General features: G+C 41.9%; 1 protein-coding gene across 11 annotated transcripts in view; it reads left to right on the top strand.

Annotated features, from left to right (window-relative positions):
• The window catches only part of LOC121895861 (nucleolar protein 4-like), a 193,890-nt gene extending 174,754 nt beyond the window's left edge, over window positions 1-19,136 (top strand). For 10 of the 11 annotated variants that reach the window (XM_042409366.1, XM_042409365.1, XM_042409362.1 and 7 more), the window contains 6 exons: window positions 4,819-5,291; window positions 8,163-8,354; window positions 10,201-10,389; window positions 14,326-14,439; window positions 15,602-15,830; window positions 17,549-19,136. In XM_042409366.1, coding sequence (XP_042265300.1) covers window positions 4,819-5,291; window positions 8,163-8,354; window positions 10,201-10,389; window positions 14,326-14,439; window positions 15,602-15,830; window positions 17,549-17,793 — 1,442 coding nt within the window. In that variant the 3' untranslated portion in view covers window positions 17,794-19,136. The remainder of the gene's footprint in view (window positions 1-4,818; window positions 5,292-8,162; window positions 8,355-10,200; window positions 10,390-14,325; window positions 14,440-15,601; window positions 15,831-17,548) is intronic. The other variant, XM_042409361.1, reaches the window with a different exon arrangement.
• Window positions 19,137-19,884: the final 748 nt, after the last annotated feature.

The following is a 19,884-nucleotide window of genomic DNA, read 5'->3' as shown; positions in this document are numbered from 1 at the left end:
CCTTTGGTATCAGGTATGAATGTCATTATCCTGATACAGATGTTAATCTCAGGACACTTAAACAAAGTATGTAGACACTTGAACATTACAACCAAACTGGGAAGCTCACTTTTTAATGTTAAGATTTCCCCCTAAATGGAGCTAAAGTGAGAAACCTTCAGCTCAGACCATGAAAAACAGTCCCAGACACACCTAGACACATACTGTATACTGTATGCGGACATCAGATCAGTTGTTCATCATCAGGACACAAAACACAAGATAAGACAACAAATTGTTGTGTTAGATGCTCATTTTTTGTCCCCGACACGCCACTGCTGTCAAATCAGACCATTATCTAGCTGACATCATGAAGTCTGGTCCCAACAGAAGACGTGAGAGCAGCTCAAGGTGCTTTTTGTCTTGTTGTTTTTTTTTTAAAGCCAGGAAAGAAATGGCTGCATCACATCTGTGTCTGACATCTAGTAAAGAAAGAAAGAAAGAAGGGAGGAAAAAGAGGAGAATATGAAATGAGAGAAGGCCGCTCCCTGTTTCAGCAGGCGCGTGGACGGAGAAAAAGGAGAGAATACAAAAGAACAGACGAGCAGAGATCCCTCACTGTGTAGCCGGGCAGGGATGGAGGGATGGAGGGATGGAGGGATAGAGGGACGGAGGGATGCAGAGGCAGTGACGGTGGTCCTCTGCCGCTGAGGGGCGGGGAGGTGGGAGGGGGGGGGATTTGTGTCGAGGCGGCAGGAATTAGGTTGGCCTTCGCCTCTACGCATGAATACTCCTTACACACACTCATAAATACACTCTGCCATGCTTTTCTACCTCCAGGTCCCAGGGCTTCCCTCTCGCTCGCTCTCCTTTCCCTCCTCTCTCTCTCTCTCTCTCTCTCTCTCTCTCTCTCTCTCTCCATCTTTATCTCTCAAATTCAAATTTATGCTTTATTAACACGACCGTAATGAAGAGGTTTAGAATGCAAGTGTAATAAAACAGAGTCTAAGAAAAGAAAAGAACATATGGTTTGTGTATTACGACGCTGCAGCATAAATATACTATACTAGACATCATACTATATCTACTATATATATGTGCTAAAGTGACGTATAGAGTTTAAAATATGATGGTAAAGGTGAAAGAAGAAGAGACAAAATCTCCCCCACGTGCCTGTCCCTTTGCCTCAATCTCTCTCTACCCTTCCCCCTCCCATCCCCCATCTCAATCCTCCCTCATCCTCTCTCCCCTCTCTCTCTCTCCTCCCGCTGCCCCCTCCCCCGAGCCATGACCCCCTCCCTCCCAACCTCCCTCCCTCTGCCCCCTCCCACCCCCCCCCCCCCCTCCTGACCTCTTTCCTTCTGCCTGGCTCCCCTCCCTCCTCTCTTCACTTCACTCTCTAACCATCCTCTCCCTCTCTCTCCCTCTCTCTCCCTCTCTCTCCATGCAGTGGTTTGGGCTCCACCCCTCCCTCCCCCATCTCCCCCCACCTCCCTCCCTCCCTCCCTCCCTCCCCCACAGGACGAAAGATACAGTCGATACCATCCTCAGCCCCCCTTTCTCTCTCTCTCTCTCACTCTCTCTTCCTCTACATCACTTTCTTTTCCTCACAACCGCTGCTGCTGCTTTTTTTCTCACTGTTGACTCATTCAAATTACATCTTCCTCTTTTGCCCCCCCACCACCACCACCGACAACCCCCTCCACCCTCCAATCATCCTCAATTAGAGCTGCTTTCTGTTTCTATTTCAACTCATTCATTCAATATTCCTGCTTCTTTCTCATTCTACCTCTCTCCAGGTGTTTAAAAACTCTCCATTCATCTTTTTCTGTCTCATCTTACTGTACGAACGATAATAAATTCCGCACCGCACGGTTCACCATAAATTGGGGCAAAAGTAGGAATGACATAAAGGTCTTTGTGGAGGTGAGGAGAGGCTGTTAAACCCCAACAGTCAGTCAGTCAGACATCCATCCTGCCTGCCAGCCTGTTTGGCACAAACCATTTATTCCATGATCACTTATTTAGTATCCTGTCTGCCTGAAAAGAGATACAGACAGAGATAGAGAGGAAAAAAGAGATATTGAAACTGCTTCAGTGATAAATACTCGAGTCTTTGAAACCAGGAAAACCACTTTTCTTCAGTGTGACATGAGATGTGACATTTAAAGCTGGAATATGCAACTTTTTAAAAATCATTTATCATTAAAAACACAGAATATAGACAGATATGTCTCTACAGCTGGTGTTTCATTCACATTGGAGACACTGTGGGGATGTATGATTTAACTAGTTGTGACATATTATTAGTAGTATTATCAGATTTGAAACACCAGATTAGCTGTTTGTTGTCATATTGCTTCAACCACAGTATAGATCAGTGGTTCTTAACCTTTTTGACCTCTTGAAACGAAGCGACGTCTACCTGCGACCCATCATGAGCTACATCTTTTCTCCAGTTTTATTTGAGTATTTTATTTTCAGAGGACTGAAGAGGTAAAATTATGACATAATTTCCTGCTTTTATATCCCGTTTCACATCCTGCAACCACTTTGTAGGGAACCACTGATCTTTTTTGTCTTGTGACCCCTTTAAAACACCTCAACGCCTCCTTTCAACTCCTCGTCATCAGTTTCACATGTCTGCCAGTTGCTATGTTACCATTTCAGCTACAGACTGATTTTCTTTCCTTTGTTTGAATAATTTGAGAGTCCTGAAGAAGTGATTATCCAATTATTCACAGGGAGAAAAAAAAACAGATGATAATCTTACAAACCCCACCAGATTTATCTTTTGACCTCCAGGTTTGGAGCCACCGGTCTGGACGACACAATAACACACTTCCTGTCTTAAAAAGTTTCTGGTTGTAGCTTTTAATACACTCTTACTCTGTGTTCAGTGTAATAAGGTGGCAGTAATAACCAGGATGGGAGAATGTTTTAGTGATTCACATAAAGTGGGAGTATAGGAAGAGCTTGATGATGATGATGATGATGATGATGAGGAGGCTAGGATGAGCTGGGGGGGAGGGGGTCTCTGTCATAATGCAGGGTGTTGACTGTGTTATTGTCTGGTCAGGCTGCAGACTGAATGGGTTTAATCAAATAAACAGACACTGCTTCTCTCCACTCGACCCGCAACAAACAGCCTCCTCAGCAGCACACACACACACACACACACACACACACACACACACACACACACACACACTGCATTTCAGTCATAACACAGAAACACATCTCCAGTGTTGTTGCAACTTTAATTGCTGCCACCCAGGAAAGCATTAGTCTTCAGCATGCGCCTTTAAAGAACTTTTCTCTCATTGTTGTTTTGTTGTGTTGTGTCAGATTGAGTCCACTGATTTTACACCAGCTGGAGGATAGTTGTGGCTGCAATGGAGAGATTTCCTTTTTTTTTTTTTTTTTTTTGCATATAGAGCCATCGCTAGGCAACAAATAATATTGTTGTAAAGCTGTTATTGTTGAGACCATGTCAAAGAGGTCTTGTTATACAAAGAGGTAAAGCATGGACAGATAATTATTTATATTAAAGAGCAGGACAGAAGCAGAAATTAAGATGGTTTATAAGAATTTCATGCCTTTATCTTTGCAGCTAAAGGCTATAATGATATAAGTGTTGGGAGCATACAGGCTGCTTCTGTTTGTTGAGTTGTTTTGGTGATGTAAAGACCCTGAACAGACATGTTGATACATGAGTTTTTGATTCACATGGAGTTTATATTCTTTGCATGATAATTCCTTTTCTGTTATGTGCTCTGTACCTTTACTGAGCTACGTGGGGACGGCGGCGGAAAAGCAATTAAAAAAGTTGGTCACACACACATAAAAAAAAAAAAAAAGCATCTCATACTCAGATGTTGCTTCCTGATGGAAGAATGCCATCTGCTGGTCATTAAAAATAGCTTTGGAATGATGTTATATATGTAAATATATGTGCAGTGTATTTGTGTATCTATTAAATGTTCTGGACAGCATCTGTAATGTTAACGAGCGTTTCATACCGAAAAAGAACTCGTCTCTAAAATCACAGACATTGAAGTGTTTGTTTGTATTTATGTTGTCGTCACACTAATAAGGTTCCACATGTCACATGCACTTCCTGCAGCAACGTTAACATTATTATTATTATTATTATTAACATTAACGATAATAGTAACATAATGTTTGTAGCATAAAGGCCTCTCTCGTCATTTATAGCGTTTTCTTTTGATTAAGTTGCTTGTTCGTACTTCATGTTAAGGTCATGGAGTTGTTATGAGCTGGATTTGGCCCCATTAATACAGAATTACAGGCTTCCTTATGTGCCTCCATGAAAAACCAGTAGACATGACTGAATACAAGCAGCCCAGTTTACATATTCCAGTAAGTATTTGTATTGAGCCGTTTTCTTTGTGATATCAAGTTCTCTGGGACCATTTCTTGAGTAGAAAGTGGTTCCAACAGTGAGGTCATTACAGATTTATAGTTTATTAAAGATAAAGAATAAAACTCTGAGAAAGATATTTTTCAGAAGCTGGACACATAAAACCACATTTGCATGTTCAAACTAGTAGAGCTAAATATGTTTTTTATGATTTGAGTGAACTGACTTTTATTCTTTTATTGTTTTATTAATCTCAAAGTGAAATTAAAGTGATCATGATAACGTCCATGTTGGCAGGATGATGTTGTGTAGATTTATGAATGACTTGTATAACGCACAGACTGCTGTATGTGATTGTTCTGTTGTCATGGAAACAAACTTTAAAAAGAAGAAGAAGAAACATTTTAAAGCAGAAAAGTGTGTGAGATCTCATCTTTCTCTTTCTCTCCTTTCAGATGATTCGTCATCAGAGAGCGGCAGCGGGAACGGCCTGCCCGCTCTTACCCCTCCCTCCTCCGCTGTGACGGACGGCGCCATAGTCAGAGAAACCGAGGTCGTCAACGGCAACGGCGGCCCCGCCCCGCTGGACTTCAGCACGCCTACTTCCTCCTCCTCATCATCCGAGGACCAGCAGCCGATGAACCTGAGCGACCCGCCTCCTCAGCGGCTGCCTCTGTCCACCTCTCACCTGCCCGTCACCGTCTCGGCGGCGGCCGCGGCGCTGCTCGGCGCTCTGCATCCCAGCGCGCCCGAGGAGCTCCGCAGGAAGTACCCGCTGGCCGCCAAACCTCCCCTGGCTCCGCACCCGGCCCTGCCTCTGACCCTGCCGCACACACATAACGCGCACACTCCCAACACACACTCCCAGTCCCACACGCACGCCGCCGAGCTGCGACTGGACAGAAACGGCAGGGACTACGGGGGCAAGGTGAGAGAATACGCACATACAGAAGGAGTTAATGTGACATCACCTGATCTTGTTGCTCTCCAGGTTTAATTTAGGCTGGTTGGTGAATATTCATCCATCCATTAACTACATTTACAACACTCACATCTAACCTGCAGGCCTTTAGACATCCGGGCAAATACATCACAGACGCTGCAGCTCCTTCCAGTCACATCAGGTTCAAGATCTTCATGATGAGCCAACACTGCTGAAAAATGATCAAATTATGAATAAAAACTGGCAAATTATCATCCATCCAACAGTTTTTGAGATTATAGTTTTGCTATAATCTCTAGTAAATCAACTAAAATCAACCTATAAGTCATGTTCTATGTAATTTTAGCAGCTAACTCACCATGTTAGTTACTAATATTACTATAGAGAGATTTAAAATGTTCATCTGCTTTGTGAGGATTGAGAGTTACACTTTTATAGGTAGAAGTTTTTATATACATCCGCCGGTATATAAAACTATTCACTATTAATCCCTAAAAAATATGATATTTTGTTCAAAGAAAACTCTGCTTTCAATATAAAAAATAAAGGAAATAATGTTACTGAATGATCTGTAGAATTTATTGTTAAGAAGTTGAAGGTTATGATACAAAGAAACTGCCAACAAAAAATGAAAAAAGTAATTTAGTATTTCATCTTGACTTTCATTTGAACAGCTTCTGCTCTGCTTTGCTCTTCCACAAAAAAAAAAAAAAAATCTGGCTAGATGCCGTTAAATCTTTCACTCCGATCCTTTTTAATTAATTGCCACATCCGTCTCCGCTTATTTAGGGCATCTTTGTTAAAATATGAACGGTGTTAGCTATTAAAATAGGAATTAGAAAATAAATAAAAATAAAGATGGAGGTAAAAAGTGAGAGGAGATGGAGACGGGAGCTGAATAGCATAGAAGCTGACAAACAATACACACCGGCCTTGGAGCGCTCCGATATTACCGCCAGACACGTCTACCTTGAAGACACAAACACAGCTATATACAATGCACACACACACACACACACTCACTTAGGTCACTTTTGGGGACATTACATATACTTACATTCCTGTAGACTTGCACTAACTTTAACCACTGATGCAAAAAATCAGCTTTTTCCCCAGTTGGGGACACGTTTTTTGTCCCCAATTGGAAATGAACTGGTCTTTAGTCTGAAATGTCTCCAAAAGTAGCCTATGAGAGACTACACACACACAGAGTGATGTCGTCTCATTTTCACTCATAAAGTCAACAAATAGTCTTTTCACACGTTCTCTCACTCTCTTACGTGTGTGTGTGTGTGTGTCAGACAGACACTTCTCACATTTCTCTCCATAGGTTTTCTTTCTTTTGCTGTGTGTGTGTGTGTGTGTGTGTGTGTGTGTGTGTGTGTGTGTGTGTGTGTGTGTGTGTGTGTGTGTGTGTGTGTGTGTGTGTGTGTGTTCTTCCCTCCTTTTATATGCGTGTGTCCTTGCAGCAGGTCCGTCTCTTTACATTGTGCGTCTCTATGTTCATGCACCTGTATATGAGTCATGGCCGAGTGTATGTGCATTGAGCGGAGGTAGAAGGGACATTTTTCTCTTTGTGCATCTGTCAGGTTGAGTCATTTTCTGTGTCCTCCGACTGTTTGTTTACATCTCTAATTAAAGGGAAAATTAATTTCATGCACTGGCCTCTACAGGTGGAAGCTTTCAGCTAGATATATGAATGCTAAACTATCCCAGTGTTAGTGTTTAGTCATTATCTGAAAGATATATTTTAGACTTTTTGGTTTAAGCAGTATACTTCCCCCCCTAAAATTAGAAAAATTTAAAGAAGGAATAATGTGTTTATTATCGCAGCTCATATGTTTCCAAGCAGCTGTTAAACCTTTTTAAATACATATCAAATCAGAAAGCCATAGATATCATTCTCAAAATCATATATAATCGATAATTATAATAATAATACTACATTTAATTTATAGAGCGCTTTTCAAAGATGCTTCACACAAGTTAAAAAGATCCTCAGTAACTAAAAAACACACTAAAAGTCAGTCTGAGTAACTTCTTTAATACAGACATATATTTCTATTATAATTATTATTCAATTATATGATTAAATGCTAATGAGTAGCAGCAGTTGGATTGATCATTATTGTGTGATCAATCAACTCTAAGAGGGGAGGTGATGAAACTATAAAACAATATAACATATATATAAGTAAATATAAAACACACATTCAGGTGAGCTGCAGGAGAGAGAGTGAAGCTGCAGAGGAAGATGGAGCATCTGTTGCCATGACAGTGAACCTTATCACCCGGTTTTGACACCCCGGTAAACGTTTCCATGCTGCATTACAAACCTATCATCGCACTTTCTCGCCCCCCCCCCCCTCCCTCCTCCCCAAGTCCTCTTTACGCCGCTGAAGTGGAAAACGTTTCATCTGTTGACTTTCACTCAGTGATTAAATGTCTGCTGGACTCAACCTGCCGGACCAGGTCGTAGCTTCTAGATATGTTTTTTGAAAGTGAAAGCTACCGTGCTTTAAGAAATGTGATCGTTTATTCCTTAAATTATCTTGATTTTTCTCTTTTGTGAGCTGATATTTGCCTCTTGTGAGAGTCTCCACCAAACACCTAAATCTTTGTATTTAAGGACCTTTTCATTGGCTGCTGTCAGATCCTAACGAGACTATTAATTAGTGTTAATTAATTAAGCACAGAAATGGTAAAAACACAAAGATTGTGTGACCTCACTAATACAGTCCTCCTTCCTGTTCTGGTCTAGTTAAATACTCACTTTTGGAGACAAATATTGAGTTGATATTAATGCTATTCTGTGTGTGTGTGTGTGTGTGTGTGTGTGTGTGTGTGTGTGTGTAGTCTCCCCAGTACAGTTCAGGCGGAAGCTACGACAGCGTGAAGATGGACCTGAGTGCCGAGGACCTGACTATGGGGCGTCACGGCAGCCAGGTCGCCCCGGACGACGACGACGATGACCACGACGACCACGACGACAACGACAAGATCAACGACACGGAGGGAGTCGATCCCGAGAGACTAAAGGCCTTCAATGTAAGTCAGAGACCGGTATCAGACAGACGCCCCGCCGTGTCACATGACGTCCCCGCTGGGAACCATAAGGTGTCTCTTTATCCTCCATAAAGAAAAAATACTGAAGAGCTGACTGCATGTTCCCTCCTGTAAAACCTGTCAGTGTTATTGATCACTGAGGCGCAGACTCCAGAACATCCAGCAGCCTGAACTTTGTTTCACAATGAACATTTTTCTCACTGACTGCACAAAAAACACACTCCACCGATCATTTTCCTGTATTAATCACGTATCGAATGGCTGCGTGTTACAGCAAAGCAGCAGCCGCTCTCAGTTATGAACCTGCAGTGAATTATCATGTAGCTCCGCAGAGACTTTTAGCCTTTTTTTTTTTTTTTTTAGCTCGTTGTCTTGGTTTTATGGCCCATTCACAGTATGATTCAGTATCATACTGCAGCATCAGGCAGCTGTTGTTCTGCTCTGATTCATTTAATGCAGCTAAAAGGACTTACATTCATCAGCTGGACAGAAACACAACTCCAAATAAATAAATGGATAATGTTTGTACGGATGTGTACATAAGAATGAGCTGTTTGCTAATGCGTCTGCAATTTCAATCAGGAGAGACTCAATTTCTTTATGAAGTAAATGATATTTATTGAACAAGCATGATAGATGAAGTTGGAAAAGTCTAGAGACCCCTTCGTGATGTCGCTGGATATGAAAGGGGGGAGGTGAATGCAAGAGTAGTATAGGATAACCCCCCCCCCCCCGATGGAGTCTAGACAACGGTAGTGTAGGTAGCGGCTTCTGGTGAACTCGGGCCTGGTGCTATAGTAACGGAGTGGAGAAGGCGAGATGGTGATCTGGGGATGAAGAGGGTGCGGCCGTGGAGGTGGATGGGGGGTGGAGGAGGGTCGCGATGATTGCGGGAGGGAAACGGATTTTAAAGTTTGACAGGTGAGCCGTGATTGGTGGTTAGAAATCGTGGAGCAGTCTGATTTGATAACTAGGAGTGACGCTTCCTAAACAGCTGATGCGAAAGCGGGAGGAGTGGGGAAGAAAGAGAGGAGAGGGAAATGAATGAATGGTTAAAGATAATCTTCCTGCCCTGAAAGAGGTTTGCGTTTGTCAGCTTGTTGTGGAGTTCTGCCCAAAAAAACAATTGCAGCTTTAACTCACAATATACTGCAGTCATACTCATGTTTACAGACTTTAGATGACTTACAAACAACATATATGGGGCCATAAATGCATCATAAAACTGTTTTTAGCCACCACCACTCCATCACTTAGGGGTCCAGACTGAAATATCTCAACTATCAGATGTCTTACCATGAAATATTATCACTTGTGAGCATGTTCGTGCAGGGCTGACCCTGACTATGTTGGTGCACTAGGTGAGATTTTAAATTGAAGCCCCAAAAGATTTAGATTGGAGCCCCCCCCCCCAAAAAAAGTACAAACTCAAGTCCAAGAATAGTCCAGATATGAATTAGCACTAAAATCAATCGCCACAATGGTACCTCCAGCCCAGACAAAGTCCTCTCAGTCCCCCAGACAAAAAGGCAAGTGGGGGGTCAAGGTGCCATTCACAATGAGTGTTTGGTGGCAGTGCCTGAGGCAGCAGATGAAGTTCAGTGGCTGTCGTGCAAAAACTGAACAGTAAGGCTTTGGAAAAAACAAAAACTTGTAGACTACATATTTCCAAAACACCCACTTGCCACTCAATTGGCGCCCCCGTCCCTCATTTGGTGCCCTAGGCGACCGCCTACGTGGCCTATGCCACGGGTTGGCCCCACGTTACGGCACAGCTGTAGACTTTTAAGTCTTTGTTCTGTAACATCTGTTTTTGTCTACCCTGCAGATGTTTGTGCGCCTGTTTGTGGACGAGAACTTGGATCGGATGGTGCCCATCTCCAAGCAGCCCAAGGAGAAGATCCAAGCCATCATCGAGTCCTGCAGCAGACAGTTCCCGGAGTTCCAGGAACGCGCTCGCAAGCGCATCCGCACCTACCTCAAATCCTGCCGACGCATGAAGAAGAACGGCATGGAGGTACTTTACACACCTGATAATAGTGTTGTTTTTTTCTGTTCGCAGGATAGCTATTTTTAAAATAACACATTTAGAGGATCGTGCAGTCTTTGAGGAGGTCTGACTGCATTCTAGTTATCATGAGTTTAAGTGGTAGTAGTACAAGTAACCCGGCGTGTGATCCTATTATTCTACCATTTCCCAGTATGACTTGAAAGCAGCATTAGACAGTTTGGAGAAAATGGCTCTGCGACACCGACCTGATACCTGCTCTCTGAGGGCTTTTAGACTGACAGTCGTGTAATTCCTCTTTTCACTGTGAGATGTTCTATTAGCGGCTAAAACTCTCATCTTCATATGGAAAACATTCTTCAGAGTAAAGTGACCTAATTAAAGTAAAAATCAAACTTCTTATTCTTGATATTAGAGTTTAACTTTAATGTTAAATCACAGGGAATAAATGATGTACAGCTTGTTGAGCCGGTGAAGGTCTGCGGTTCTTGAACAACCATTATTCTATTGTACTGCATCCTGTTGTACAGATTATACACAGTGAGTAGTTTGACTGATTGACCAGCAACATGTTCAGAGTCAATAATTCCCCACAATGCACGGCCGGCCTTGCTTCTTTTGTCATTCTATCAGCCTCTCTCGTTTCCTGATGTTTTTCATTCCTACAGTTATGTATACAGAGGAACAAAAGCTCGCAGTCACTTACTGTACTGGTGCTCTCAAAGTAAAAAAAAAGGAGAAAAAAAAAGAAAAAACACCCTCTCGGAAACCTTTAGCAAGTTCTTGGAAAAACACTTCACACAGAGGCAAAGGTCACAAATTCAGATGCTGAACTGCTGTAGAGGGAATAAACTGTTCACAGGAAATGTTTTGATTTTAAAAGCATGAAAAATGCTTAGAAAATGTGGAGACTCAAATATTCCAATGAAGCAAGGTTAAAATACTACGTTTGTATGATGTTGGACTGTGTAGAAATTAAATTTAAAAAACAATTCTACACTCCAAAAAAAGCCTTTTAATTGTTGCATCAGTTTGACTCTCGCTGCAGTTACGTCTGCTCTATACATTTACATTATGAACCATGTCTGTCATCCCAAAGTAATGTCCAAAATTGATTTTTAATTTATCCTCCATTACGTGATTGGTTGTTCTTTTCCATATTTATAGCTCAAGTGAGTCAGAAATCTGACTCACTTGATATTTTGCACAATTTATCCTTAAAAAATCATCATTAATTGTGTGTATTTTGTTCAGATTCAGATGTAGATTTGACATGTTTTATAACAAATTGTGCTTTCTGGTTATTTAACTCTATGATTTTTAGACTCCACAATGTATAAACTGACTTATATTTGTGTCTTATCCATGTAGTTTTAGTTTTAACAGAACAGGTTGTGGCATCTGCTGCAGTATGGGCGACTAGCAACAAACAATTATCATCTTTTGTAGAAAAAAGATGATCAAATGTGCCTGTAAATGTGTTGTAACTATAGAAACGACACGCTCGGCGTCAATTTATTTCAGTTTACAGGTGTGACAGGGTGCAGAGTGTCTTTAATATAAGAAGTAATAAAGACTGCGTGGCAGCATTTCTTCAAGTGCATCTATTTATTTCACTGCCGTTTCAGGTCAAACGCATATTAAGCGACAAACTGGCTTAAACTGGCAGGTGCATATTGTTAATATGTTTTACAGTCGACGACACGGCATCAGCAGGAACCAGCAGGGACGCGGATGATTAATACGCTGCAATCTGTACTGGTAATTAAAAAATAATGAAAGAATATAACAGAGATCTTCATGTTGTCAGCACAGGAAAAAAAATGACTCAGCTGGACTGTGACTGTTTTTCACTGAGATGCTGAATAATCCGATATACTTCATGCTGAGGTTTATCAAAGATTATCAAAGCCTCCTCGTCTTCTTGGAGAAATACCCTTAATATGTCGAACAGACGTGCTGTGTAACCTAGTTTATACTCTACCAAGCTGTCAGACATACGAGTCTAAACTCAGGCTATAAATGTCTGTAAATATAAAGTCATTTTGAATTAACGAGCTGTATTAATTGACAGTGATTCAACACCATACAGAGCAGAGTCAGGGTGGTTGACAGAGGGTGCACTAATGCAGGAGAGGTGCATGATGAAGAACTTGAGGTATTTGAACCCGTTACATCTATTGTGACTTTGCACACAGTGACATTGAGTGGAATGACGGGCAGCTTCCTCACACTGAACATAAAGATGAACCAGTCATGTGAATGTCTCTGCTGCCCTCCAGTGGTGAAGCATGATGATAAAACACAGCACTTCACTCTGCTTTTAACACAACAGGCCTAATGTGCCTCCGCATACAGTTTGCATTAATCTACATAATCTTTTTTAAAAAGTCAATGTCATTTGCATATAAGAATCAAAAATTATAGAAAACAATAAAGCTGCAGATGGCAGTTGAATGTACTGAGTTAGAGAACAAGGGAGCTTGAAAGGGTTGAAGAGTAGACGAGATGAAACTGACAGCGTTCACACTTGATCACCCTGAGACTTGAACCCAGGACCTTTATATCCTCAGCTGAGGCGACATTTTCAGGGAACTAAATGACACGAGCCAAACAAGAGCATAAAGCCTTTAAACTTTTCAACAACAATTTAACTGTTGGCGATACAAATCTGAAAAAAAAAAATCACACATCAACCTGCTTTTCTTGGGTTTATTGTCAAAGATTTTGGTGAAATTTGTAAGTAAGACACTGAATATCATCGCGGACCATTTGACACATCTGGACACCAACTGTTTCAGTTGGTGTCCAGATGTGTCAAACGGACAGATGTGACAAACATGCGGTGTCTAGCCCTTTCATGCATGGCGTCCACTACAGTGGACAGATATTTGGAAGTCATCTTGAACTATTTAAGTTGTAGTACCATGTTCCAACTACCAGGTGTTGAACCCCCAAAGTGTTGTCTACAATTCCATCTGAATATCATTTTTGACTCTGGCTGTGATTTTGAGATATTGAATCATAAATTCAAAATGGTGTAAAGGTGGAGGAAATGCACCAAGTAGCTCAGGAATATCTGTTAAATACTTTTATTCTCAGAGAAAAAAAACAACTAAAAAGTATATTTTTCAACTAAATAAGATGTTTGAAATACTTTTATCAAGATTTTAATAATATTTTTTTTGTACATTATTTTCTGTGACTGAAAATACATCTGTCCACTCTGTGGACGTCATGCAACAAAGTGTACATTCTGTCTATTGGGCCTAGGACCTGTTCTTCAAATATCCTCTCTATTGTTGTTATCTAATGTTCCTATGTGTATTCATACCATTTGGTCTTAGTAATAAAATAATATATATATAAACATATATATATATTTTGCCTGTATTGATTTCCATAAATTGCTTTTTACTCCGTTGATGCATGGTGACCACTACAGCGGACACATTTCAAAATTCAGTATATTAAAAAAAAAAGTTACTGACATGATTTTTCACTTGTTTAAGAGTAAAAATAAACAATAAAAAAAACGTTTTACTCTGTGATTTAATAATTCATGCATGAAAGGGCTAGTTTCTAAAGCATTTGGATAAAGACTTGTGGATATATAGATGCATATTTTGAGTGACAGACATCTGAGAGCTGTGGATATTTGTCAGGTATTAGTCGGGTGTAAAATCCAGTAAGTTGACAGCTGAGTGTTGGTTAGATGGTCTACGTGTCCTGCAATGTTCAGCAAACACTCGTTCCAGCCTAATACAATCAATCACAACTACAACGTAACAAGGATTAACCGCACAGTCTGCACAGTAAATCCACTTGTTTACTTTGTTCTGTTAATGTTCTGTCTGAAGATTATCGGGTTTTTACGTAACGTTATCATACCCACCTGTTGCCCTGATTCACTCACAGTGATTAAATTTGTTGTGTTGTCTCCAGACCCGTCCTACTCCACCTCACCTCACCTCAGCCATGGCTGAGAACATCCTGGCCGCCGCCTGCGAGAGCGAATCACGCAACGCCGCGAAGAGGATGCGCCTCGAAGCCTATCACGTAAGCGTTTATGTGCTCATGTGTATAACTTCAGGCAAAATTTGATGTTTGTGTGTGACTGTCTAACATCTATATAATAGTTTCTGGCAGAAGCTGCTGAGTGAGGATCACAGTAATACTGAACTGTCTAAATATCTGTCATGTTACCTGCCTGCAGACTGGTGTTTTAATTATATAAATGATGAGTTAAACGTCACTGGTGCCAAAGAACCACAGTTTATCTGGCTAATTGAGCAATGTTACCTTGAAGCTCAATAACAAAGGTAACAGAGGACACATCATGTTACTGACTATAAAACACAATCCAGTCATACTGAGATATTGAAGTTATCCAGGTAGTTATGAAGTTAATATACTACAACCACAGACATATATTGCCTCCTAATAAATGATAGTCTAGTGAGGAAGAGTGTGAGCTATACATTTAGAGTTTCTGTCTTCTAAAAATCACTCGTCCTCTTTATTGGTGTGCCTGAATACAAATACATTATTCGGCAAAGTACAAATAGTGGGCTTTATACAAATATTAGTTTCATACAAATATTTTAAAAATTATTTGTTTTCGGGATTTAAAAAAAAGATGTCAAATGAACACTTATTCTAACATTTTAATTTTCTAAAATTAGAGGCGTAATAAAAACAAAAACAGGATTTTTAAGCCTCTGTTCACTTTTATTCAAATACAAATACTGGGCACATCCCTAATATGTAGTATGTTACTGATGTATTTTGGCTGATAGAAACTTGTCATTATTTTACTTATCAGCTAAAATGTTAATTTTATTACCAACCTGGCAAAGCCAAGGAGCCCTAAAAGCTCCAGTTTACAGCATGTGCAATTGATTTTGGTAATTTAATCAACTGTAAATATGGGAAATTCCTACCACTGAAGAAGAATATCTGCTGTCTCAACAAATACAGATACAAATACAAATACTGGGCTCTCTGCACATCCCTAGTCCTCTTAAGAATAAGACAGATGCATCAGAGATCCTCACTGAAGGAAAATACGTCCTAATTTTGAAGCAATAACAATATTTTTTATGATAACTATAAAGAAAGCGTGTGAGCCTCCCTTATACTAAACACATGTGTGTGACCAACCAGCTTCCTGTGTAGTATTTTGAGAGTAAACCCCGTCATTTCCTGGTTCCTCCGCCAGGATGAGCAGATCTCTCTGGACAAGCCGTCCAGCGTCGGAGGAGGTCTGAGGGAGCCGGCGTCCCTCGCCCACTCCGCCTACTCCCTGGCCGCATCAGCCTTCTCCCAGGACACCCAGCTCTACATCAACGGAGCCGGCCTCAGCTACGGTTACCGTGGATACCCGGGCCTGGGTGCTGCCATGCAACACCCCGTTTCCCTGACGACCGGCGCTGCTGCTCAGAGCAATGGTGAGGATGGGAGAGCGTGCGGCGGAGGGACAGAGGGAGAAGGACAAGACTAAATAGAGAGAGACGGGGAAAAGCGGATGAAAGAGGAAGTAGGCAGTTAGAGAAGAGATGAGGGAGGGAAAAGATGTGAGAGTGATAAAAAAGAAACAGCATGAGCGGGTAATTTGGGGATGAATGAGAGAGGAGATGGAGAAGGAGACAGAGCAGCAGATGGTAGAGCGATAGTGATGTCAACTTCACTGAAATATGAACACAGTCTGTGGTTATTACAGGCTTCTCCGATTCTGAATCTCTGCTTTTACTAATTAACATTTGTCTCTTAATAGTTTTGACAGCATTTGAAAATGAGTATAGCGTATATATGAAAGGTTGGAGCAGGACAATGATGCAAAACTGCATTAATGCTCAGAAAACCTACCTAAAGTTGGACAAATTAAGGTTTAGAAAATGTGAATTACTTACATAATTTACATGCAATTGGACTCTTCGCTCTCCAAACATTTTTCCTCATGTCAAAACCTGGTGCCTACATTTAACCCACGTTACCAGGCAGGTCTGAATGGACTGTAAGTTTTAAGTGTCCTGGATTTCTACTTGACACAATACAGATACATACAGTGTAGGTTTTGATTTATAGTTGAGCGTCACAACAGCAACAATAGACAGATTTATCATATGTGCTTAAGTAACTTAAGTAACTTAAGTGAGTGCACTTTGTTAGATGTGTGTGTTGTAATGAACAGGAGATGATTACTGAGCTTCATGTTGTTTTCACAATCAACAGTCTCCACCAGCATCAAAAACTTGTAGGAGAGGTGACCAATCACAGTTCTTGTTGTCTCCACACGGTATCTCTGTAGCCGCCGTCGCCCCAACAGGAAGTTACATTTTTTTTAGGAGGCGTATGTCAACTACAGAGCATCGATGTATCATAAGAGCTGGATACCAAACTAAAAATGGCGCCCATTCAGTCCTATAGGAACTGCTCGCCTGGCGCATACGCCAAAAAAAAGTTTCTAGCTTCCAGGTTTGCTTCCGCGTTGTGCGGCCCACTGAATATGCGCAATAGTGTTTCCCGCTCGGCCCATAGACTTTACATTGTGATGACGTCACAGATTTTTAAATCGCTTTTCTCGGTTCGAGGAAAGTTTTACAAACATAAAACCTCCATGGATCAAAAGTTCATAATAGAAAGAGTCATAATTGATGTTGTTTGCAGTTCGAGGGTCCTGTCAACAGTTTTACAGGCGTCCACTGGGAAAATTTGGCTGCAAGGCTGAGCGGCGGCGCCCTATCCAGCTCTTATTATACATCCATGCTACAGAGTAGCTACAACTGTGTATGTAGCCTGCAAAGGGATATAAACCCTTAGTGTGCAACTATAAATCCAGTTGTGTTTTAAAAAAAAAAAGTAGATGAAGCTTTCTGCTACATGAAGCTTGCAAGCTCTGATGCTCTTATGAACTGGGAGCTGGACTGGTTTAATGGTAGCTGCAGGTTATAAAGGATTCGTTTCATAATGATATTGGAGCAGCGTTTGTCATTTTGAACTGACTGATCTGTTTCTCTCTGTCTTTTCTTCCATTCCCCCCGTCTTCTCCTTTCACTTCTTTATATTTCCTCGACTTCATCCATCTCCATCTCATCCCTCCGTTTCCCTCCTTCATCAATCGTTTCATTCTTCCTCTTCATCCATCCCTCTCTCCCTCTACCTTCAGGCCCCACAGACCTCAGCATGAAATCTCTCTCCTCTGCCAACATCAGTAACTCCTCTTCTGCCTCCACCAACAACAGCCTGGGCGGGCGAGGCAGCGGGGGCGCAGGAGGAGGCGGGGCTTCGACCCAGCTCAGCCAACCGGAGATCACGGCTGTGCGTCAGCTGATCGCCGGCTACCGGGAGTCGGCCGCCTTCCTGCTCCGCTCGGCAGACGAGCTGGAGAACCTCATCCTGCAGCAGAACTGATTTAAGGGGGGGGGGAAATATGGGAGAACACACACACATATACACACACACACACACACACTTCCCGTTACATTTGTTTCGTGTTCGTCCGCGTCCTTCGTCTCTCCTTTAACATCGCCGAACGCCAGACCTCCTCCTCCTCTTTGTGTTCGCTCTTCCCTCCTTATATCGGGATTCGTTGATTTCTCCTCATCTGCCTTCTCTTCGGGAAAACTGCGGACACTTTTCATTTTGAGAGGGAAAAAAAGTGGGGAAACTGGGACAGAGGGAGGGTGATGAATCCCACCCCGCCCCCGCCATCATACCCCAAAACAATCCCCCACAACCTCAATCCATCCATTCTGCCTGAGAGGAGAGAGAAAAAACAAACAAACAAAAAAAAAGATGAAATAGGAGCAGAGCGCTGGGACTCTGGAGGATTCTCTTCCTCTCCTCTCTCCGGAAGCACCTCACAATCAGCGATACACTCTGAGCAAAGGAGTGTGGAGGAGAGGAAGAGAGGAGGAAGAGGAAGACTGAAAGGTTTTTGATTCTGCTGCTGTGGTTTCAGAGAAAAAACAGACTTTGCCCCCCTTCCTCCCCTTTGTGGGTTGAGAAGTTTTTTGAGTTTTTTCCCCCCGTGGAACGTCTTACGCGGGGGAGTTTTGATTGACGGTTGCCCCGGGCAACGCCGTCTTATGATCATAACAAATAATTTTAAAATGACTCCCTGAATTAGTACTACTGAAGCTGTTTGTTAAACGACGAGTGCTTTTGATTCGATTGAAGATTTAATTTGTTCTCTTTTGGGAGTCCAATGAGCGTTTTGGGTTTTTTTATTATTGTTTTTTTTTGGACTGTTCTCAAGTGACTGAAGGAAAGAAAAGCGGTTTGACTTATCTTAAAAGATAAATACGGAAACGGACTTTGAGTGCGGAGGAGCTGAAGGATGAAAACTGGAAAAGAAAAGAGAGAGAGAGAAAAAAGGAGTTTGTTTGGTTTAAAAAAAAAAACAAAAAAAAAAAAGGAGGAGAGAAACTTTTTTTGTGCTCGCTTGTATATAAGCTCTCTGTGTCCTATAGCACTTTTCCCCCCACCCTCCACCTCCCCACCCCCCTTCCTCCTCCTCCTCCTCCTCCTCACCCCTTTTACCCAGGGAGCAACTTGCTACTTATGCATTTAAGACGCCATGTTGACCACCAGGAAATACCTCAGATCAGACCTGCCAATTCCATTTTCAGTTCCTCACACACACACACACACACACACACTCTGCAAAGTGTATGGTAACATTCCCACCAGAAGCCAGTTTACTTCTACTTTACCACCTGATGTCTTCAAGGTTTATATATATATTTTTTTTGTTGTGGGGGAGGGGCGGGGGGGGCGGGGGGGGGGGGGGAGAATCAAACAATATTGCGCAAAATGTCGAAAGCATTTCAAGAACTGATGTTGTAAAATCTCTAAAAACTATTCTTTCTGTGCGGGTTCGTTTGTGTGCTGCTGTATATAATCAGTTCATCTTGAAAACTTGAGAAGAATCAGAGCTGAAGTTGACAGGAGTGTATTTCTCCGGGGGGAAGTGGGAGGGAGTGTGTGTGTGTGTGTGTGTGTGTGTGTGTAGAGGGGGGGGAGGGTGGGTGAGGGGGGGGGTTAAATGTTGATCACTGGTGGCTGTTTTACCTCCCGTTTCTACTTCTTACAAATGTAGATGTAACGCCAACGAAACCTCAACATCGTTCTGTTTAACATCCCCCCTCCCCCCTTCCCTCTCTTTTTCTTCTTCTTCTCTCCATTGGACCTACTCTACACCTCTTCTTCGTTGGACCTAAACATTCTCCTCTTCCTCCTCTCCTCCCCCTGGTTCACGGTCCAGGTTTCAAGAGGAAGAGGAGGACTGCTCTTGTCTTTACTGTGTTTTGTCTGTTTAAACTCTGAGATGGCCATTACTATTGTTATTCTTGTTCTTCTTATTATTATTACTACTATGATTATAATGATGAACTTTCATGTTTGCTGCTGCTATACAAAAAAAAAAAAATCGGACCTTCTGCCATAGACCTGAAACCTCAAACAAAGCCGGGCGTTAGCTAGCCGCAGTGCCCCATGAAA

This window comes from Thunnus maccoyii, chromosome 4 (genome assembly GCF_910596095.1).
Source record: "Thunnus maccoyii chromosome 4, fThuMac1.1, whole genome shotgun sequence".
Lineage (NCBI taxonomy): Eukaryota > Metazoa > Chordata > Actinopteri > Scombriformes > Scombridae > Thunnus > Thunnus maccoyii.
Note: the sequence above shows the minus strand (reverse complement) of the source record. Positions and strands in the feature narration are given on the sequence as shown.